At 40.1% G+C, this 24,864-nt stretch overlaps 1 protein-coding gene across 7 annotated transcripts in view; it reads right to left on the reverse strand.

Annotated features, from left to right (window-relative positions):
* NR6A1 (nuclear receptor subfamily 6 group A member 1) overlaps positions 1-24,864 on the reverse strand; it is a 238,667-nt gene that overhangs the window by 192,970 nt on the left and 20,833 nt on the right. For 4 of the 7 annotated variants that reach the window (XM_054243714.2, XM_054243711.2, XM_035257271.3 and 1 more), the window contains exon 2: positions 14,605-14,646. In XM_054243714.2, the coding sequence (XP_054099689.1) occupies positions 14,605-14,646 (42 nt within the window). Of the gene's footprint in view, positions 1-1,235; positions 1,281-14,604; positions 14,647-24,864 lie in introns of all 7 variants that reach the window. The other 3 variants (XM_035257259.3, XM_035257247.3, XM_035257236.3) reach the window with 1 other exon arrangement.

Genomic DNA, 24,864 nt, shown 5'->3' on the forward strand with positions numbered 1-24,864 from the left:
GGAGACAATATTTCCACACATATCTGATGTAGTTATATCTAGAATAGCAAACACCTACCACTCAATACTTGAACACACATAAATTTTTTTTTTTTTTTTTTTTGAGACCGAATCTCGGTCTGTCACCCAGGCTGCAGTGCAGTGGTACAATCTTGGCTCACTGCAACCTCCGCCTCTCGGGTTCAAGCAATTCTCATGCCTCATCCTCCCAAGTAAGCTGGTAATGCAAGTGTGTGCCACCACATCCAGCTAATTTTTGAATTTTTAATAGAGACAGGGTTTTGCCATGTTGCTTTGCCCAGGCTGGTCTCAAACTCCTGGGCTCAAGCAATCCACCTGCCTTGGCCTCTTGAAGTGCTGGGATTACAGGCGTGAGCCATCGCGCCCAGCCACATGAATTTACCAAAAGATTTGAACACTTTTAAGAGATGACACATGAATGACCGGTAAGTACATGAAAAAGTGACCAATATTAATAGTCATCAAGAAATGCAAGTTAAAACCCCATCAATCCTATTACAATGCTCACTAGAATGACTAAAATTTAAAAAACCAGCAATAACAAATGCTTGCAAAGATGTGGAACTGAAACTCATATACTACTGGAACTAAGATGTATAAACATTTTGGAAATCTGTTTGGAAATTTCATAAAAATTTTAACATACAACTACCATATGACCCAATAATTCCTAGATATATGAGTAAGAGAAATAAAAACACAGGTCCATAAAAACCTTATACAAGAAATTTTATAGCTGCTTTATTCATAATAACCAAAAACTAGAAGCAGCCCAGGTATCAACAGGTAAATAAACTATGGTACAGTGAAAGGAATACTCCTCAACAATAAAAAGGAATGAACTACTAATACCAACAACATGGATGAGTCTCAGACATCATGCTGAAACAAGCACAAAAGAGCACATATTGTTTGACTGTATATACATGACATTTTAGAACAGGCAAAACTTATCTATCATGATGGAAACCAGAAGTTAATTGCGTTTTGGGGCAGAGTAGTGGGATGGACTGGGAAAAGTATAAGGAAATTTTCCAAAGGGATGGAAATGTTCTGTATCTTGGTGAATTTGGATTACTAGGGTGCACACATTTATAGAAATGCTTAAACTTTATATTTTAGATCTATGTGTTTCATTGTATGTAAATCACACCTCAATTTTAAAAAGATAAACAGGGCTTTGGGATCACACAGGGTTCAGCTCTGCCACTTACCAGCTGTGTGACCTTGGCCAAGTGTTAAACTGTCAGTTTCCTCATCTGTAAAATGGGGAGAACAAGAGTTGAGAATAACCTTCTAGAGCTTCCAGGAAGAATAAATAAATGTTTTAAAATCATTAACATACAGTAAATACTCATTAAATATTAACGACAAGAAATCAGAAACCTTTCATCTTATATTTTCACAAAGGATAAACGTAGGACTAGAGCAGCTAATTACTGAAAAATTCACATATATTATCTCACTTATTTTTAAAACAACATTTAACAAAAATTACTACTGTTTCAAAGATGAACAAACTGAGCTTCACAGGTTGCCCGTGCTACTCAGCAAGAAAGTAGCAAGGCCAGGATGCAAACTTTCACTCATGTTTTTCCACTGTACCATGAGACCCTGCATTTCATTAGGGTCACTTTCAGGAGGTATCCCTCAGACTGTCAGGAAGCTCCCTCCATTATCAATAGTGCTGGCTCAAGCCTCAAGCCTGACACTGAAAAGGAGGCAAATTCTGATGACTTTACTAGTGAATAGAAACAGGATTCCAAGTAGAAGCCTGAAGATGCTGTAGAAGGCTTTAATTTTGTTCTTAGGCTTCCAAGGCAGTTCCTGCTACTTGAGGACTCTGATTCCCTTCCTTAGAACAATATCAAGATATGAGAATTCTGGCCGTGTGCAGTGGCTCTCACCTGTATTCCCAGCACAATGGGAGGCCAAAGTGGGCAGATCACGAAGTCAAGAGATCAAAACCATCCTGGCCAACATGATAAAACCCCGTGTCTACTAAAAATACAAAAATTAGCTGGGCATGATGGTGTGAGCCTGTAGTCCCAGCTACTCGGGAGCCTGAGGCAGAAGAATCGCTTGAACCCGGGAGGTGGATGTTGCAATGAGCCAAAATCGCATCACGGCACTCCAGCCTGGTAACAGAGACTCCGTCTCAAAAAAAAAAGATAATTCTGAACGTAAAATCTGTGCTTTAATGGAAGCTAGAACCTATGTCGCTCAATTTGGCAGAATAGCCTTGGAAATTTGGCAGCTAAAATGAAAGAATTTTTTAAATACATATATTTTTTCTTAATAATGCAATGTCCTTAAAAACAGAAAACTCCGAAAGATACCCTGTAATCTCATTTTCCCAAAAACACCACTATTACCAGTTTATCACCTTCCAGACTAAAAATTTGTCTTCTCCTTAAGTTTACAGCATCCCATTGCATGAAAAACCACAATCCATTTATTGAATAACCTATTAAACTTCAATGGCTTTTTGTTTGTTTTTTAAAATTAAAGATAGGGTCTCTCATTCTGTTGCCCAGGCTGGAGTGCAGTGATCCGATCTTGGCTCACTGCAGCCTCCATCTCCTGGGCTCAAGCAATCCTCCCACCCCAGGCTTCCCAGTAACTTGGACGACAACCATGTGCCACCAATGCCCGGTTATCCAATATTTTTACTATTTTAAATGCTAGCCGGGCGTGGTGGCTCACACCTGTCATCCCAGCACTTTGGGAGGCGAAGGCGGGTGATCACCTGAGGTCAGGAGTTTGAGACCAGCCTGACCAACATGGAGAAAAGCCATCTCTACTAAAAATACAAAATTATCCTGGTGGCACACGCCTGTGATACCAGCTACTTGGGAGGTTGTGGCAGGACAAACACTTGAACCCAGGAGGCGGAGGTTGTCAGGGGGCCGAGATCACACCACTGCACTCCAGCCCAGGCAACAAGAACAAAACTCTGTCTCAAAAAAAATAAAATAAATAAATGCTAAAAGAAGCATCTGCAAACATACATTTTTCATAAGTGTCAAATATTTAGGATAAATTCCTAGATGTATGAATTGCTAAATCTAAATTTTCTTTTGTGAGGGTTGGGGGTAGAGACAGGGTCTCACTCTGTTGCCCAGGTTGGAGTGCAGTAGTGTGATCACAACTCATTGTAGCCTTGACCTCCCAGGCTCAAGTGATTCTCCCACCTCATCCTCCCAAGCAGCTGGGACTACAGGCATGTGCCACCACACCCAGTTAATTTTTGTATAATTTGTAAAGATGAGGTTTTTCCTTGTTGCCCAGGCTGGTCTCAAACACCTGGGCTCAAGGGATCCACAAAGTGCTGGGATTACAGGAGTGAGCTACCTTGCCTGCCTGTCATTTTTAATTTTACATTTTTAAATTTTAAACTGCTAAGTCTGTAAAAATAACCTGTATGTTGTCAGTTTTGATAAATACTAGATTACATTTTTTTTTCTTTTACTCATCTTTGTATCGGTTCTTTGGGGTATAGATTACATTTTTTAAGAGTTCCCACTTTCCCACACTCTCATCATCCCTGAAAATTATAATTATTTAATGTAGGAGCTGCAAACTCAATGCCTACAGAATACTAGCAGGAAACATAAATGGGTAAAGGAGGCCACCAAGGTTTTGTGAAACCCTGAGAGCACATGCTCATTTAAAGAAGGCAGCAGGCTAAGCACAGTGGCTCACGCCTGTAATCCCAGCACTCTGGGAAGCCAAGGTGGGTGGATTGCTTGAGCCCAGGAGTTGAAGACCAACCTGAGCAACGTGGTGAAACCCTATCTCTACAAAAAAACAAAAAAATTAGGCTGGCATGGTACCGCGTGCCTGTAGTCCCAGCTACACGGGAGACTCGGGTGGGAAGGACTGTTCAAGCCCAGGAGGTAGAGACTGCAATAAGCCATGATTGCACTCCAGCCCGGGTGAAAAGGCAAGACCCTGTGTCCAATCAATCAATCAATATAAAGAAGGCAGCCACTACTCTGTTCCACCCAGCAGATGCCACATAGAAATCTGAGCTCAATGTTAGATATTACAATTTATCAAGAAAGCCAGAAATCTGAAGTTCTTTGAAACTCTTGCACATTTGGGTTTTTTTTTTTTTCGAGAAAGAGTTTCGCTCCTGCAGCCCACGCTGGAATGCAATGGCACAATACCAGCTCACTGCAGCCTCCACCTCCCAGGTTCAAGCAATTCTCCAGCCTCCTCAGCCTCCCGAGTAGCTGGGATTACAAGCATGCACCATCATACCCAGCTAATTTTATATTTTTAGTAGAGACAGGATTTCACCATGTTGGTCAGGCTGGTCTCAAACTCCTGACCTCACGTGCTCCACCCGCCCTGGCCTCCCAAAGTGCTGAAGTACAGGCGTCAACCACCACGCCGGCCATCTTTAATGTTTTAAGTGTTGACAATGTGCTTTTATTTAAATATCCTGGAAGTCAAACAAAATAAATCTATAGGCCAGGCCGGACTACACTTAGGACATGGAATTTTGTACTAACAGATGAAAAAGATCTTACCATTATATTTTGACTTTGAATCTTATTCCATAGTTTTTATTTTCTTATGCTTACCAACAAAGCACATTCAATTTCGGTTCATAGTGACTGTCAGCTCTCTTCAAAGAGAGAGGCTTTTCTGTCAGATCATATTAATGACAAATACTGGACCAAAATAAAACAAAAACAAAATAATTTCAGGTAAAGAGGAAAAGAGTAGTCCTGGTTGACCAAAGAATACCCAGAAAAGGCCTCATTTGGAACTGAGTTGTTTTAGTCTCAGCATGCTTAGAATATATCAGATATTTAGAGAAAATGCAAATTTGTAAATAAGAGAGTGGCTTTAATCTAGGATATCCCCCCAGTACTGACATATTTGCTTAACATAGAAAGTTTTCTCTTTGGCAAGTGATCAAAAAAGGAAGAGATTTCCCATGTACTCCCTTGTTATCAAATATTGAATTTAAGCAAACCCCTTCAGCTTTTTTTAAAATAAAATAAACATTTATTAAAAATCTTTGCCTCATCTGACAATGTTACTACAATACTGCTCCCATGGAAAGAACACTTGCAGAATCTATCTAGCCTCAGAACTTCTTCTCATTCCTTCTTAGTCATCCATTAAAACTCCAGACTTAAATGTTCAAGCATTTCCTTCACCCATCAGAGACAGTGGCAGACATCCACGACTACCCAAGGACCCAACAACCGCCTTTGAATGCAACTATCTTTTCATCAATTGTAAACAAGTGCTAAACTCTTTGGCTCCATAGGGAATCCCTACGAAGTGAGTATAAACTCTGAAATAGGGGCAGAGGTCAAGGGGATGAGAGTTCAGCCTAAGCTCTGGATCTCATACCACCCTTACCCTGATCAAAAGAATCCTTATCAGAAGGCAACTCCTTAGCAAAAGGTCACAGTCAGAAGAGTTGATCTAGTAGCGATGCCACAGAATCAACTGAAGCTTTGGAAGCAGGCACTCAGAATTGTTACGAATGTGACACAGCAAAATCACTAACAATGTTGTAGCAGAAAAGGGACATAAAGGGAGAAAACAAGGGAGATTTGTGAACTATCTTAAGTTGCTTCAGGAAAGAACTTACTTGAAAAATAGTGGAATAATCCCAAATCTGAGTCACAGAAGATATCTCTGGGAACCTACTCCACAATGAATCATTCTACTTTGTATCCAACACCATCCCAATGCATGCAGAAGAGGCCCAATGACACTTCAAAAATAGCCTTCATTCTTTTGTACACAAAAAGCCTCACTATATTTAAGTCATTACACTGCCTTAAAGTCTTCCACCATGGGCACTTGAGATTTGTCACAATCAAGAAAGCTAGAGACAGGATAGAAATTAATTATTTAATAAAGCAGGAGCTCTGAAATCTCAGATAGGTACTTCACTAAGTACTTGGGGGTAAGTCATTTAATCTCTTCAGGCCTCAATGTTCTCATCTGTAAGATGGGGTTTGTATCTTTTTAAACAAGTCTTATGAATGCTTAATAAAAAATGCATGTGAAACATTCTATGCATAATAAATATTAGCCATCCTTACTATGATGTGTTAAAAGACCTATCTGCCTTCCTGACTAAACCAGAATCCTTTCTGGGTACTATGTCTCAGCTTGGCACCCAAAGTAGGGAAGGAGAAAAGAGTAACTGTGTTAAATGAACTAGGTATTACCAAGTCAAACTTAAAATCAGATCATATTATATGATATAATCCTTCTCATGCTTACTGAATATATGCTAAGTGCCTGGCACATAAGGAATATCCAGTAAATGACAATTTCCTTTTTTTTTTTTCTTCTTCACCTGAAACAATCTTAAGTACATTCTCTGCAGACAACACTTGGGCTTATATAAACTACTTTATGAGACCAAAAATTGTGACATATAGTTTGACAACTAGGAATGAACCCATTACGACATGTGACAGAATACTGGAATTTTAGATAAAATCTATGGGTAATCTATGGGTACTCTAGCTGAGATGTACACCTCTCTTTTGTAGGTGAAAGAATCCATAAAAAATCTCTTTGGAATCCCAAAACACGTGACAGTTGAATGCAAAGCCAGAGCAAGTTCGTGGTGTCAGGCTTTCTTTATATCTTTCCTGTTATCTTGTTTTTTTCATCTTGCCTGTTCATCCTACCAACACACGTAGATCTCTCCTTGGTGAGCGTCTACCAATAATGGCAAGATACACCAAAAATTAATTTAACTTACTTCTTTTTAAGACTGGGTCTCACCAGGCTAGAATGCAGTGATGCAATCTCTCAGCTCACTAGAGCCTCAATCTCCAGGGCCTCAGGTGATCCTCCCACCTCAACCTCCCAAGTAACTGGGACTACAGGTACATGCCACAAGACCTGGCTAATTTTTTGTATTTTTTCTGTAGAGTCGGGGTTTCATCACATTGCCCAGGCTGGTCTCAAACTCCTAGGCTCAAGATAATTTGCCCACCTCAGCCGCCCAAAGTGCTAGGATTACAGGTATGATCCACCATGCCCAGCACTTAACTTTCAAGTCTCTTTTAAAATAGTCATATAAATATATATGCATACAAGCTATATTATACTAACATATACTATATATTAATATATAGTATATTATTTATTATAGATATTTTATATATGCTATATCATTTATATAGGTCCTTGATCAGTAATACACTTTATTTTTTAAAGTCTAAGTAAACAGAAATCCATGGTTAATAGTCAGATTTTAAATTTTACAAACTTTTTCTTCAGTATGCTTTCTTATGAAACCTTGCTATTGACAAAATATAAAGTGTATAATTCAAGTATCTGTTTTATATAAGCAAAAGGTTAACCTGTTCAGTCTCCTAAGAGGTTAAATGTGTTGGCATATGGTCATTTGGGAGGTTACCTGCTGCTGGCTGGGGGAAGGAGACCAAAACACCCAAACAGTCACCCAGATGGTAAAGAAGTCCGAACCAAAATGGTCCGCAGTATATGAGCTCTTCTATTCAAGTGACTGAAGTATTTACTTGAGTCTATGGTCATACCACCCTGAACGCACCCAATCTCATCTGAACTATCTACTTTGAGCAGTAACTTACACCTGCTAACATCTTTGTGTCATTAAAGAAACACAGGCTTGGGAAGCCAAGGTGGGTAGATCTCTAGGTCAGGAGATCGAGAATGTCCTGGCTAACACAGTGAAACCCCGTCTCTACTAAAAAATAAAAATAAAAAATGGCCAGGTGTGGTGGCATGTGCCTGTAGCCCCAGCTACTCGAGAGGCTGAGGCAGGAGAATCACTTGAACCCAGGAGGCAGAGGTTGCAGTGAACCGATATTGCTCCACTATACTCCAGCCTGGGCAACAGAGCGAGACTCAGTCTCAAAAAAAAGAAAAAGAAAAAAAACAGAGGTTAGTGTAATGGAATAAAACACAGTTTCAACAGCCTATTAGTGCGGAAAAACTGAGAATTTCAACATTATACTACATAGCCTAGAATAGCACATACTTAATAGTATTTACCATATGTCAACCACTATTCTAAACTTTAAATATATTATACTTCATTTAATCCTCACAGCAATCCAACAAAATAGAAATACATTTTACTGTCTTCATTTCACAGATGAGAAAACGAAGGCAGAGAGTTTAAGTAATTTAACCAAGATTACAGTGAGGCTAAGTAGAATCCAAGCAATCTTGAGCCAGAGTCCATGTTCTTAATTATAAGAAGTTTTGGCTTGCATTAAAAAACTAAAGCACTCATCCGAAATGCAGACAAAAAATTCATATACAAACGTGTTCACTGTGGCATTATTTATGATTTAGAAAAAACTGAAAATCTAAATAAATGCTCAACAATAGGAAAATGGTTAAACACATCATGATAAAGCCATTTACTTATTTAATGAAATATACTTCCACTAAAAATACTTGCGAAAATTGTTTCATGACTTGGGACGATGTTGCCAGTGTAATACAGAGTAGGGAAAAACAAACAGGATAAAAAACTGTATATATATTACACATAGATTCCTAATTACATAAAAGATGGGATACAATCTGGAAGGAAGTATTTCTCAAACGTGAAGGAACGGCTATTTCTAGGTGGTGAGATTAGAGATGCTTATATTTTCTTTTAGTGTTTTCCACAGTGAACATACATTATTTTACTACCAGCTTAAAAACAATTTTTTTCTTTTAATCAAGCTATACTTAAAAAAAAAAAAAAAACAACCAACAACTAAAAAACTTCTAATATGTCTAACTTCAAATAGGTATTTTCCTCGGGATTATATCCTTTGTACATCAGACAACATACCAAATACCAAAAAAAAAAATTCAATTTTCAACTTTGGAAACAATTTTGGTCAATGTTTACTCTCAGTGTAATTACTTGTAGGATTATGTTACAAGAGGAGAAATGGACTTCATTATATTATATGTACATCAAAAATTCAGGAATAGCGTTCCTGAAATAGACAATAAGAGATCAAAAGTTTAGGGAGGAAGAACAACCGTTGCTAATCCAACTATTTACCCTTTGACCCTCTATCTGGCCAGAAATTGAACACTATCAACTGTTTCCCTGTATTATGTGCTGTTTACAATCCCTAAGAGGCATGAAAGGAATTAATAATTTAGCCTAGAAAGCTGACAGCCTTTATAGGGAAGCCCCTTGTCTATGGGACAGAAATCAGAGCAAGTAGCTGTCCTGAAGTCACAGGTCCCTTTACTGTTCCTGTTTTATAGCCTAATTGGCCCCCAAACATAAATCAATTATTTCTCCTGTTTTAAGCAACAATGACTTCTATTCTCTAACTTCCCTTGTATCAAGTCAGTCCTTGTTCTCTTGAGTTTTACAACTACACGATAAACACGATGGGTGAGGAAAAAACTCGGGGACCAGGGCAGACTGGGGTTATTTGGAAACAGAAGCACAGAAAGGTTATGCTGTTTTGAACTTCTCTTGACCTTTGACTGACCCTGTCCCTAGCTTATGCTAATGGACATGGTACAGGGACACTTCTTGTAGAAATGAACTTAGCCTGAACCTGTGCCATAACATTGGACTCCAAGAAGCCCAGGAATCATAGGAAGGCAGCCAGAGTGTGAACAGCTGCCCAGATTCTGAGCATGGCTGCCCATCTGCTCTATCACATTATAGGTATTTTTTTTTTTAAAGAAAAAAAAAAAGCAAAGCCATTTAATTGGATAAAGTCAGTCCTTCCTCAACTAGTTCCAACACATGACACCTGTTGTCCCAAACCTGCTGCCTACAACCACTGCCATGCACAACTGAAAATTAGCAACAAAATATTTCCTGTTCCAAAATAAGGGAGTGTGAGCAGCAGGCTTTCCTATCAGGAATCTGGGGAATGGGGGACAATATTTGGGTCTCCAAATTCCAAAGATACGACACAAGGAAATCCCTAATATTCTTAAAAGTAATGTAGGGCTCAGCATGGTAATCTCAGCGCTTTGGGAGACCAAGGGAGGAGGATCACTTGAGGCCAGGAGTTCGAAACCAGCCTGGGCAGCATGGCAAAACTTCATCTCTACAAAACATAGAAGAATTTGTCAGGCATGGTGGCATGTACATGCAGTCACAGCTACTCAGGAGGCTGAGGTGGGAGGATCACTTGAGCCCAGAAGGTCAAGGCTGCAGTGAGCCATGACTGCCACGGCACTGTAGCCTAGGCAAAAGAGTGAGCCCCTGTCTCAAATTAAATAAACAAAAGTCACTTGGAATTAACTAACATAGGAGATGTTATTCCTTCCCAGTCAGAATCCCCAGATTATGCAGTATCAAAAACCACAGCCAATTTAACACAACACAGACAGCCCATCTCAGTCTTGATGCTTTCTATCACTTGGTAGGGCTGAACATGCTCATTTGAGCACCAAAATTAATAGTCTGAGATAATTTTATTTTTGTCTAATCATTTTTAGAATAATCAGATCCTTACGTATTTCCTCAAAGAGAAAAATTAAAATATTACTAAGTTCATAATAATATCGGAATTGCTGAGACTACTACTCACATACACTAAGTACACATTTTTTGGTTTGCTTTTTGTTTTTGAGACAGGGTCTTGCTCTGTCACCTAGGCTGGAATGGAGTCATGTGATGATCATGGCTAACTGCAGCTTTCACCTCCTTAAGCCATCCTCCCACCTCACCCTCTCACATAGCTGGGACCACAGGCACATGCAACCACATCCGGTTAATTTTCTTTGTAGAGACAGGGCTCCCTATGTTGCCCAAGCTGGTCTCAAACTCCTGGACTCAAATGATCCTCCAGCCTTGGCCTCCCAAAGTACTGGAATTACAGGCATGAGCCATCACACCCTGCCACTTTTTTTTTTTTTTTTTTTGAGACAGAGTCTCACTTTGTCGCCCAGGATGGAGTGCAGTGGCATGATCTCAGCTCACTGCAACCTACATCTTTTGGGTTCAAGCAATTCTCCTGCCTCAGCCTCTCAAGTAGCTCGGACTACAGGCCTTAGCCACCATGCCCAGCTAATTTTTTTTTTTTTCCAGTAGAGACAGGGTTTCACCATGTTGGCCAGGATGGTCTCAATCTCTTAACCTCATGATCCCCCCACCTCAGCCTCCTAAAGTTTTGGGATTATAGGTGTGAGCCACAGCACCCAGCCGGTACAATTTTTTAAGTCTTTTTTTTTTTTTTTTGGTGACTCCCATTCTATACTGATGTATAAAATTGTCTCAATCTCTGTTCCTTCTCATGAAACAGGCCTATAAATTGCCATAGCTAGCTAGGAATTTTATGCAAAAATGTTTAATGAACTGGGATTAGTTAACCCAGAAAGAAGAATTCAACAATAACTTTTCTGAGAATATCAAGGACCTTTCTCAGAAAATGGGCATTAGCCATTTTCAATTGCTATCAGATGCAGAAAAAGGGAATATGTTTGGGTACTAAGTGCTAAATAGAGGTTTACAAAATGTCCTTTCAAGTATTTCCCAATATATTGTTAATATAAAAGGGCAAGAGCTATACTTATTTGTCTATCCCTAGAGCCTAGAGAACTGGGTCTGGAGCAGAGAGAACACTCAGGGCTTAACAAACTGAATCATCAACTATTTAGCATGTTTTATGTGTAGCTGTCTGAAAGGTTACCAGGCATCTCAATGTCCTTCCTAGTGTTCAAAAATGCTTCTAAGAAAGGACCATGGCCGGGTGAGGGGGCTCACACCTGTAATCCCAGAGCTTTGGGAGGCCAAGGTGGGCGGATCACGAGGCCAGCAGTTCAAGACCAGCCTGATCAATATGGTAAAACCCTATCTTTAATAAAAATACAAAAATTAACCGGGCACGGTAGCATACACCCGTAGTCTCAGCTACTCGGGAGGCTGAGGCAGGAAAATCGCTTGAACCCAGGAAGCGGACGTTGCAGTGAGCCAAGATCAAGCCACTGTACTCCAACCTGGTCGACAGACTCAGATATCCATCTCAAAAAAAAACCACATAAGGTGCAGGGGCTGGGTGCAGTGGTTCACGCCTATAATCCCAGGAGGGCAGATCATCTGAGGTTGGGAGTTTGACACCAGCCTGACCAACATGGAGAAATCCCATCACTACTAAAAAATACAAAATTAGCCAGGCGTGGTGGCACATGCCTGTAATCCCAGCTACTCGGGGAGGCTGAGGCAGGATAATTGCTTGAACCCAGGAGGCGGAGGTTGTGGTGACCCAAGATCATGCAATTGCACTCCAGCCTGGGCAACAAGAGTGAAATTCTGTATCAAAAAAAAAAGAAAGAAAGAAAAAAACCATGACTCCAGAAAAATAACTGAATTTACCTTTTCCTCCTCCTAAGGAGGCCTTTGACTACTAAGCAAAAGCTACTACTAGGCTACTTTGCCTAAGCAAAGGCTGCTCCTAAGAGAATAACAGAAAACAGCTGGACCTTGCTTAACAGAAGTTTCAACTACGCAGGTCCACTTATTTACAGATTCTTTTCAAAAAGTTACACTGTGTGTGCCTGCCTCGTGCTTCCCCTTTCACCTCCTTTACCTCTTTCACCTCCTTTACCTCTTTCACCTCTGCCACCCAAGACAAGACCAACTCCTCTTCCTCCTCCCTCAGCATGAAGGCAGTGAAGATGAAGACCTTTATGATTATTCACTACTATTAATGAAGAGTAAATATATTTTGTCTTCCTTATGACTTTTTTTTTGTCTTGCTCTGTCGCCCAGGCTGGAGTGCAGAGACGCAATCTCGGCTCACTGCAACCTCCACCTCCTGGGTTCAAGCAATTCTCCTCCCTTAGCCTCCTGAATAGCTTGGATTACAAGCACACACCACTGGGCCTGGCTAATTTTTTGTTGTTTTTTTTTTGTAGAAACGGGGTTTCACCATGTCAGGCTGCTCTCTAACTCCTGACCTTGTGATCTGCCTGCCTCGACCTCCCAAAGTGCTGGAATTACAGCTGTGAGCCTCTGCACCCAGCCTTCCTTATGACTTTAACAACATGTTCTTTTCTCTAGTATACTTTATTGTAAGAATACAGTATATAATACATATAACATACAAAATATGTGCTAATCTTCTGATTACATTACAAGCTAGGATTCCAGTCAATAGTAGGGTAATTAATAAAGTTTTTGAGGAGTCAAAAGTTGTAAATAGACTTTCAACTGTGTAGGGGTTGTCATTCTTAATCCTCACATTGTTTAAGGGTCAACCATAATACATTCACCTATAGCTGCTGGTACACTGAGGCTATACTACCTAATACAAAACTGATTGTGAAATTTACAACTTCTAAAAAGACAAATATATTTCCCTGGTATTTGATAAGCATCATGGGAACTATTTTGCCTAACAAATAATAAGTATTAGTTGAAACATGGACATTTATACCATTAAGGAGGGCAGAGTGGAATATGTGAGAAGGTCTACAACCTCAGAGCTTGTATCAGCTTCACGATGATGGAAAGGTAAGCTTTATCACTTATCTCAACAGCAGACTGGTGATAAGGAGCCAGCCCTAACAAAGTACTAAAATCAGAAAAATAACTCTAGACCATCTCATGCAGTCTCAATCTAAATTATCATTTGATCTTTTAGCATTATAGCAAAATAAGGTCAGTATACATTGGATACTCCCATGTCCTATTTCTAACCATTAAGACTATGTCCCAGAATGGTGCATGTCATCGCATTTAGGGAGCACTGGAAATTCAAATGATTATCTATGATGAGGACTCACAGAGTCACGAAAAGTATCATTTAATTAGACTTTGAAATGGTAACTCTCATACCTTAACCATAAGACAGCAAATAAAAATTAAACTGTACTACAAAGGTTATCAATTATAATTTCTAACTAAGCATAATGCTTCTTTGAAAGAAATTATTTTAAAACTAGTCAATACTTTAGAAGGGTTTGTGAGTGTACAGTTGTCCATGTGCATAAGTGAAAGTACAATTTTCTTTTTTTTTTTTTTGAGACGAAGTTTTGCTCTTGTCACCCAGGCTGGAGTACAATGGCACAATCTTGGCTCACCACAACCTCCGCCTCACAGATTCAAGCAATTCTCCTGCCTCAGCCTCCTCAGTAGTTGGGGCTACAGGCACCTGCCACCATGCCCGGCTAATTTTTGTATTTCTGGTAGAGATGGGGTTTTACCATGTTGGCCAGGCTGATCTCGAACTCCTGACCTCAGATGATCCACCCGCCTCAGCCTCCCAAAGTGCTAGGATTACAGGCGTGAGCCACTGCACCCGGCTTGAAAGTACAAATTTCAATGTTGTTGGATTTCATGGAAGGATAGAGAACAAAGGAGGGAGATTGGTAATAAACGAATTTTCAGCAACCCAACTTTCTATTAAACAGATGGATCCTGGCCACTGAATAATATCAAAAGAAAGCAAAACTAGAAAAGACAGAATGCCCTTCCTATAATTATAAATTAAAGTGGAATAAAATCTGGGAGTCGATAAAGTCAGGTTTATCAATGACACCTTAAGTTATTCACTTAAAAGTGTATATACACATCCTTTTCTTACCAAAGAATATTGGGTAACATTGAGAACTTACTAGTGCCTGGGTCAAGCTCTGCCAATTCGTCCTGACAGAAACCTAAAGAGAAAACAATAGGAAAAAAAATTACGATTTGTGAATTACTTCAAGCTGACTCCAAATATGAAGCATCATACAGTGGGAAGAAAATCCATACACAAAAGTCAATTTGGGCTTCAATCTTAGTTCTAACATTTAGCTACTACATATCCCTCTGAGCCTCCATTTTATCACCTCGATATAAAAACAGGTAATAGCACTTACCACAGAAATGTAATGAGGATTAAACAAGTGACCAATATAAAATGCTTACCACAGGCTTTGCCTCACAGTAGGAGCTCAATATACAACAGCACAAGTAATTTTGGGTAATCATGCCAATGTCTATTGGAATAAAAACTCACAGGAAAATTACAATTCATTGAATACCTGTTATATTCTATTTAACACTGCTAATTCTTTTCCAAAAGAAATCAAAATACATAAAATATTAACTTACAACAAATATCAAACAGGGTAATCACATGTAAATTTTTCACAAATGCTGAAGAATTTTTACCTACACAAAGAAATGGAAGCAATTTTTCCACTAGTAAGTATGCTACTCAGGTTGGAATAAATACCTCTCAAAGCACAATGCACATTTCAAATGCTCAGATCAAAAAAGTATGAGCTACATTTGTCTGACTGGTGTGTCATTATCACACTAGAGAGAGAAATCAAGCATAAGGAATGGCAAACATAGTAGGTCATCTATACATCACTGATGAAAGGTTTTGTTTTTATTTTTCCTGGAATGGCTGCATACTTTCTCTTGTTTGCTTTCTACTCTTCCTCAGTTTAAGTATTTCCTCAGAAAAGCTTTCTCTTGCCTCCTTCACCCTTGTCTCACACACAAGAACAAATCCCTGGTTATAATTTTCTCTAATACCTGTGCTTGCTTCTTCATAGCACTCATCAACAAGGAACTACTTATTCAATGTCTGACCACAATGAGACCGTTCCATGAGGGCCAGGATCCAATCTGCCTTGTTTTACAACTTTAACCCCATTACCTCTCACAAGCCTAGCATGTAGTAGCTGTTCATTAAACAACTGTAGTATCTCACCAGTAAATTCAAAAATAATGGATCTGGCCAGATGTGATGGCTCACGCCTGTAATCCCAGCACTTTAGAAGGTAGAAGTGGGCAGACCACTAGATGCCAGGCGTTCAAGACCAGCCTGGCCAACATGGTGAAACCCCATCTCTACTAAAAATACAAAAATTAGCCAAGTGTGGTGGCGCACGTCTGTAGTCCTAGATACTTGGGAGGCTGAGGCAAGAGAATCACTTGAACCCAGGAGGCGGAGGTTGCAGTGGGCTGAGTTCGCACCACTGAACTCCAGCCTAAGCGACAGAGCAAGAATCCATCTCAAAAAAAAGAAGGAAAAAAAAGGCCAGGCATGCTGGTTCACGCCTGTAATCCCAGCACTTTGGGAGGCCGAGGCAGGCAGATCACAAGGTCATGAGATCAAGACCATCCTGGTCAACAAGGTGAAACCCCGTCTCTACCAAAAAATACAAAAATTAACTGGGCATGGTGGTGCACGCCTATAGTCCCAGCTACTCGGGAGGCTGAGGCAGGAGAATTGCTTGAACCCAGGAGGCGGAGGTTCGGTGAGCCGAGATCGTGCCATTGCACTCCAGTCTGGGTAACAACAGCGAAACTCCCTCAAAAAAAAAACAATTAGCTGGGCGTGGCGGCATGCGCCTATTGTCCCAGCTACTCGGGAGGCTGAGGCAGGAGAATTGCTTGAATCCGGGAGGCAGAGGTTGCAGTGAGCCGAGATCACGCCACTACACTCCAGCCTGGCACCTGACGACAGAGTAAGACTGTCTCAAAAAAAAAAAAACCTCAAACAAAAAAGATTTTTAAGCTTCATAAATAAACAAACATACCCCCCAAACCCACCTGTCTCACAGAATACAACATATTAAACAGATCAGGAAATATTCTGAGAAATCCAGGGTCTTTGGCTGGAGACTTAAATTGCTTTCAAAAGAAAAAGGCAAGAAGCAAAGATTGGGTTCCTAAGATCACCAACTCAATGTGCACACAACCAATCTGAAATGTTACTGCAAAGGTTATATTTACTTGCCTCAGTTTAACTAGGAAGACAGATGCATACTGAAAAGAGTACAGGGCCCGGGCACAGTGGCTCATGCCTGTAATCCCAGCACTTTGGGAGGCTGAGGTGGGTGGATCACCTGAGGTCAGGAGTTCAAGACCAGCCTGGCCAACATAGTGAAACCCCATCTCTACTAAAAATACAAAAATTGGGCTAAACGTTGTGGTACATGCCTGTAGTTCCAGCTACTCGAGAGCCTAAGGCAAGAGAATTGCTTGAACCTAGGAGGTAGAGGTTGCAGTGAGATGAGATTGTGCCACTGCACTCCGGCCTGGGCGACAGAGCAAGACTCCATCTAAAAAAAAAAAAATACAAATATTAGCTGGATGTGGTGGCAGGTGCCTATAATCCCAACTACTCAGGAGGCTGAGGCAGGAGAATTGCTTGAACCAGGGAGGCCTAAGTTGCAGTGAGCCCAGATTGCACTAATGTACTCCAGCCTGGGTGACAGAGAGACTGTCTCAAAAAAGGGGGTGGGGAAGGGGGCATAAGTATGAATTAGAATTAGATTCAAATTACAGATTTGCTGTTACCAAATTAACTACTATAAGCCCATTTCTTGAAATGAGGATAAAAATAACCATCACATTCAATTATTTCAAGATTTGGTGAATATATGTAAATCATCTACTTTATAGCAGGTAATCAGCGAATGGCTCTAAATCTAGAAATCTTATTTCATACAAGAGAAAGTTCCAGTTGACAAGCTCTTCTCCAAATAGGCTTTTTGTTTCTTAAACAAGGTCTTGTTTCTATAGCCCAGGGTGGGGTGCGGTGGCATGATTAAGGCTCACTGCAGCCTCGACCTCTAGGGTCCAAACAACTCTCCCACTTCAGCCTCCCAAGTAGCTGGAACTACAGGTGTGCACCACCACACATTTGACCAAAAAAAAAGATCACTGATTCCTCAAATTGTGACTGGCTATTGGGGGAGATTAAAAGGTCATTGATCTTTTTCTTTTCTTTTCTCTTCTGAGTCGGAGTTTCGCTCTTGTTACCCAGGCTGGAGTGCAATGGCGCGATCTCGGCTCACCACAACCTCCGCCTCCTGGGTTCAGGCAATTTTCCTGCCTCAGCCTCCTGAGTAGCTGGGATTACAGGCACGCGCCACCATGCCCAGCTAATTTTTTGTATTTTTTTTAGTAGAGATGGGGTTTCACCATGTTGACCAGGGTGGTCTCGATCTCTTGACCTCATGATCCACCCGCCTCGGCCTCCCAAAGTGCTGGGATTACGGCTTGAGCCACCACGCCCAGCCTCTTTCTCTTTTTTGATATTTTGACTAAAAAATTGTATACTTACCATGACAGCAACTTAAACTTCTGAGTATCACCAGTCAGCAAATTAAGGTCGAAACACTAGCTAATTATACTCTATAATGTGATAGCATTACTCTAGAAATGTTCTAATTTGACTATAGGAAGACAGCATAGTGCAAGAGACAAAGACTCTGGTTAACACTCTGCTAGTTACTCAGTCTCTTTTGAAGCCTCAGTAGCCCATACATAAGATTAAGGCCCTTAGAAGGTAAAATTCCACAATTCTAATCAAACATCATCTCTTTCTACAAAACAGAAGTCATACGTATCCTTCATGATTTGCTGACTGCTTTATCTCTATATCATCCTACGCAATAGTGTACACTCCAACCACATTGAATTACATTGTGGCTCCCAGAATTCAACATGCTCTTTGGCCTCAATTCATTTACACATGCTATTTTCTCCACCTGAGCCCACCTTTGCTCACCACTGATCTAAGGACTCAGGTCAGGTCTCCCCTAACTTCCCCCTCCCTTTCCCCACACTCAAGTCTGAGTTAGGCAACTACAAACAACATGACAAAACATAGCTTTTCAGGGACCTATGAGGAAGAAAAAGGCTGGTTTCAAAATCCAAACCACCAATAACTGCAAATTTGAAATTCAAGTGTTTTAATTAAATAACATTATTTCACTTAGTCAACTGCAATTCAAGTTTTATATAGTTTTAAACGTGAGATACAGTGACACAGGACTTGTAGGAGTAAGAAAGCCAAAGGTCAAAATAGATTTTGAAATTGCTCTGATGAGTTCTGTGTGCCTCTATGCTCCCACAAGCTCCCAAGGTTCTAGAGAAGTCTGCTTTCCAGGATCCCTAGGAAAAAGCTAAAAGTCTTTACCCAGGCTTTCTATTAATATACAACAGTCATTCACTGGTCTTTCCTGGACCAATCCCCTCTAGTCAATTATATCAGTTTCCCATCTGCCTTGTCACCCCTAATCGTGATTTGGCACCCAATGAAACACTGACTAGATCGGTCAGATCTAGTCTCAGCCCCAACTATATCTCCAACCCTAGGCCTGAGACATCCCAGGAAAGGCTGCTCAATATATGTTTGAAAAATTGTTTCTTTCACCAAAAGACAATGATGGTAAGCCACAATGCCACTACAATGAATTACTTGCCAAAAGAACAAATTTTAAGGAACAATTTCACTATTCTCAATTTTTAAAGCCTAGATCAGCACTGTCCAATAGAAATTTCTACAATGATGAAACTGTCATATCTACACTGCCACTAGCTACATGTGGCCAATGAGTACTTGGAATGTGACTGACATGAATGAGGAACTGAACTTATAACTTTACTCTTAATTAATTTAAATGGCCACATGAGACTGGTGGCTATGAAACAGTGAAAGCCCAGGAGTTGTCCCTCCTAAATTTGTTACACCACATGTTTTGGACTGTGTTACAACTTTAAAAAAAAAATATGAAAATGTTTAGGCTAGTATTATTTACTAGCCAATTTATAGCTGTGTCAGATGTTATAAGAATAGGTCAATCAGCCTGCAAATGCAAACAGTCACTTACTCCATCAAATATTAAGTATCTACCCATACTGTAACAGGCCAAAGGCCTAGAAGATAGAAATGTGAGTAAGACTGACTATCAGAGAATTAACAGTCTCTAGGGGTACAGAGCAAATAAAAATAACTGTAGAGGCTGACAATGCAAACGTACTTAATGCCACTGTTATATACTTAAAATGATTAAAATGGTAAATTTCATGCTATGTATTTTACCATAATTTTAAAAAAGATTAAAGCCTAGTGAAGAAAAAAAATGAAACAACAGTTTTGAAAAAATTAACGCCATGGGACAGATGGACATGATACAACTGGGAAGTAGTGCAGAGTAGAAAGCATAAATTTTTATTTCAGAATAGGTTTGATTCCTGCCACCATTACTTCCTAATTGTGTTAGCTTAGGAAGTGACTTCACCTATCTGGGCCAATTTCCTCATCTGTAGATTGTTATGAGTATTCAATGATATGACGCACTTAGGTCAGTGAAAGTGCTTGGTAGCCATGATCGATATCAGTGAGAGGAGAAACAGCAATCATGGAGCCAGGAGCACAGAGAGAAGACAGGCATTCACCAAGCAAACAGAGATATTTGAGAAACATTTATCGGAAGCAGCATGTGAAAGCACTAAATAGGAAAAAACAAAACAAAACAGAATGTTACTCGGTAATTAGGCTTGACTGGAGTCTCAGAGGGCCATTATCATAAAGACCTTCAACTGCCATACGTGAGGAGTTTTTGGTTTTTATCCTATAGGCAACAGTGACTGAAAATATATGTATACACCTAGGAAGTCTGTCAATACCAGCCCAATGCTGATTACTTCAATACAAGGGCTCTAAAATTTCAACCAGGAAACTAAAAAGCACAAGGAGTTTAAAAAAAAAAATAAAAGAGCTTTGTTGAGGCAGCCAAAATACACATGGGAAGCCATCCATAGCCCTTAGATTCTAGGAACTCCTCCCTTTTGGGGGAGCCCTTCCTCAATTCTATCTTCTAGGCTCCTTTTGGTACAATAAATGGCTTTGGGATGAGGCTGAGAAGGAACGCAGCTTTATTTTGGTGGGGGTAAGTAACAAACATGAGCCACACAGCCTGCCTTACAGCCACATCTGCAGCCTGCAAGCTAGCCCCAGATCCGGGCAGATATAGGAACACTTTCCTTGGATGGGTTGATTAAATTCACACCTGCATCTTGCTTTTCTATCCAGTGAGTGGGATGCCACTTGGGCCATTAGCTTTTGTTTCTCACAGGCAACCTGACAAACCATACTTCAAGAATAACAGAAAATGCTTTTGAATGCAGGAACACAGCACCACAAGTCCACACAGCAAAAGCTATCTGGAAGAGCTTCAAGTAGTATTTTCTTTTCTCCACCTACAAATATCAAGGTCATATTTTTAAAAATGCAACAAAAACAATACCCTTTTCCTAATGTAATTTTCCTAACATGAAATCTTAGGGGGATACTATGCCCACGTATTTGTTCAGCTTAAATGCAGTATACAAGTGTCTGTATTTCTATGGAAACATTAATAACTTCCATCTGATCAACCTACATCACCTTTCAGGCTTCTATCTTTGTAACTGCAGCCTTGAAACCAGACTGATGGCAGAAAAGCCAGTCCAAGATTATGACATTTCAATTTTAAAACATGCTTAAAAAATAAAGACAGTATATAGCTTTCAAGGCTGTAGTTAGAAAATCAAAAGGTGAAAACAGTTTAGGAAGACAATTCAGTCTGATGAGTCAGAGGTCATTGTGTTTCTGTAAGGAATTATAGTACAGGCATTTCTCAGAAAACTGCATGTACTTATGACTCTCTGACATTTTTCATTTACAATTTCTGGTTCTCTGGAGGAACAAAAAGGACTGTTGATAATCCTTCACTTGGCTTGAAGGTTAAGAAATTTCAAGGCCAGGCACAGTGGCTCAAAGCTCACGCCTGTAATATCAGAACTCTGGGAGGCCAAGGCAGGAGGATCCCTTGAGCTCAGAAATTGAAGACCATCCTGGGCAACACAGTGAGACCTCTACAACAACAACAAAATTATGGTTTTTTTTTCATTAGACGGATGTGGTGGCACACATCTGTAGTCCCAGCTACTTGGGAGGCTGAGGTGGGAGAACCATTTGAGCCTGGGAGGTCAAGACTACAGTGAGCCATTATTACTGCACTCCAGCCTGAGTAACAGAGCAAGATCTTGTCTCAAAAAAAACAAAAGAAAAGAAATTTCAAAATGCAAAATATCGCATACAGAAAAATACAAGAAAATGTAAACAATAATCTGTCAGTTGCCATTTATTCAATCTATTACTAGACAGCAGGCATCAGCTTGACACTTTGTATTAATTCTTACTGAAAAATAGGTACTACTGTACAACAGATTATTGTACTCCATTACATGGAAAGAGACACAAAAATCAAAACAAGAGAACTTCTACTGAGAGCATCTTGACTAAAAAAATCCTACCTTTGCACAGTGCATGCTCTGCAACAGCCGGACAGATGGGAATCTGGCATAACTTAAGAGCTAACCCTGATATTCCCATAACAGCAGGGCCTCAGAGTCCAAAAGTTGCAGTTGTGTATAATCGGGGGTACAAATCATACACTGCTAACACCTGAAGAACCCTTAAAGGGTTATCAAGATTCTTAGATTTTTGGAAAAAAAAATAAACTAGAAGGATAAACTATAAATCAACCCTAATCTCTTCAATCCCATTGTAGCCATTTTACAGAAGGGAGAAATTGCGTAAAGAGAATAACATTTGTAGCATTCCCATGGTCCCATATGCTTCAGCATTTCCCCGATCTAAAAATGGGAACAACAGGACTTACTTAACAGGGCTGTTGTAAGGATTAAATAAACATATTCTCTCAAAACAATACCTAGCATATAGCAAATGTTCACTAAGAGTTACTCATTATTGGCCAGACACGGTGGCTCACGCCTGTAATCCCAGCATTTTGGGAGGCTGAGGTGGGTAGATCACCAGAGGTTGGGAGTTCCAGACCAGCCTAATCAACATGGAGAAACACCATCTCTACTAAAAATAAAAAACTAGCCAGTGTGGTGGCACATGCCTGTAATCTCAGCTACTCAGAAGGCCAGGGCAGGAGAACTGCTTGAACCTGGGAGGTGGAGGTTGCGGTGAGCCAAGATTGTGCCATTATATTCCAACCTAGGCAACAAGAGTGAAACTCCGTCTCAAAAAAAAAAAAAAAGGAATTACCCATTATAATTGCTAAATTCATTCTGATCATCACCCTCCAAAACACAAATATAAACAGATTCAGAAAAGACTTAATTTAAAAACCTAAACACATTGCAGCAGCTCTAGGGAAGAATGTGTTTCCCATTCTGCACACACATAGGGAAAAGGACCTTTTATTAAATCATCACCCAGTGCTATTACTGAGATGTTGGCTTCTTCATGAGGTTGCAGTATTCATGTGAAAACTGACCTTTGGGCCATCTATTCAGATCTCAGATCACCCAATCAATAAAATAAATAGGGTATTTTTTTTTTTTAGGGGCAGGTCTCACTATGTTGCCCAGGCTATAGTGCAGTGGCCATTCACAGGCATGATCATAATGCACTGCAGCCTCGAACTTCTGACTCAAGCAATCCTCCTGCCTCAGCCTCACTAGTAGCTGGAACTACAGAGGCACACCACCACACCAGCTTCTTAAAGCACTACAGATATTTGCTGCCCCACTAAAATCACACTCTTACTTATATAATGCACATTTCCTTACCATTTTTGATACCTACTGTAAGTTTAACAGGCTTAGAAGTTCCTCTTCTAGCATTAACATACATTAGCACAAACATGTTAGAATTGCATCCCTATTTCCCTACAGTTCAAGTGGGCTTCCAGAGTAAGAGATGATTATTTGGTATACAGCTGTTCTGAGTTTAACAATCTTCTCTCTAAATATGCCTCACATTCCTGAATAAGTCACAGTGACCATCCTATTTAAAAAGTAAATACTGACTAAGGATATCAAATGAGAATAACATACTTATAAGGTCAGCAAGGCAGCCTTGGAAATTGAGACTGTATAGACACAGTGGTTACTTTCAGTCCCTACCATGTTAAGGCTCTCATGTTTCTAGTTTATATTATTCACTCTTCATCTTGTATCAAATAGTATTTAACAGCCTAATGCTATTTTGCTATGTTTCCTTAAAAGCATTAAGGATCAAAAGTCTCTCCCATTCCACATGGAGTTCTGCTTGTGTCACATGCCCAGGGCCAGCATTTTTAAGCAACAGTCTCTTTGCTTCTTTGCCTGCCCATTGGCAAGGATTTGTTCTAAACCTCATAACAGCATCTTTCTCCAACACCATAAATTGGCTTTGGACTTTGCTCTTCTCCTTAGAAATACATATAGGCATCTTTTTTTTTTTTGAGACAAAGTTTCGCTCTGTTGCCAGACTTGAGTGCAGCGGCATAATCTCAACTCACTGCAATCTCCACCCCCTGGGTTCAAGCCATTCTCCTGCCTCAGCCTCCCAAGTAGCTGGGACTACAGGTGTGCACCAAGGCATCCAGCTAATTCTTTTTTTTTGTATTTTTAGTAGAGATGGGGTTTCACCATGTTGGCCAGGATGGTCTCGATCTCTTGACCTCATGATCTACCCGCCTCAGCCTCCCAAAGTGCTGGGATTACAGACGTGAGCCACCACATGCCTGGCCTAAAGGCATCTTTAAAACAAACAAACAAACAAACAAACATGACCAGTTAAGAAAAAAAGGTCAAGATTTTTAAGCAAGCAATTGTCAAAGACCACACTTGTCTCCATGGCTAAAAATTAAGTTTGGCTTTAATTCTTGCGTCTACCATTAAAGCATGGTCTCCTGAATACAAGACTCCTTAAGGTACAAATGGCCCTTTGTATCCTCTACCAGAAGCTAGTGCTGAGATTCCAAGAGTGTAGTAAGTCTTGGATCAGACATATTTGGGCCTGAGTCCCATCTCTCCCACCTGCAGGGGCCAAGTGACTTAACTTGCTCTCTATTCTCTCATCAGCAAAATGACAATAATGTTACTTTCCTTAAGGTTGTTGCACATAATTAGCACACAGTGGGCACACAATAAATTTTAGTTCAAGAAAAAAGGAAAGGCAAACCATTCACTACAAAATTTTCAGAGAAAGACGCTTGTCACACCCAAGTACTAATTAGGCTAATACTGCACAATCAATTCTGTGATTTAACAGAATCGCTAAATCACAACTTAGCAAA

This window comes from Callithrix jacchus, chromosome 1 (genome assembly GCF_049354715.1).
Source record: "Callithrix jacchus isolate 240 chromosome 1, calJac240_pri, whole genome shotgun sequence".
Lineage (NCBI taxonomy): Eukaryota > Metazoa > Chordata > Mammalia > Primates > Cebidae > Callithrix > Callithrix jacchus.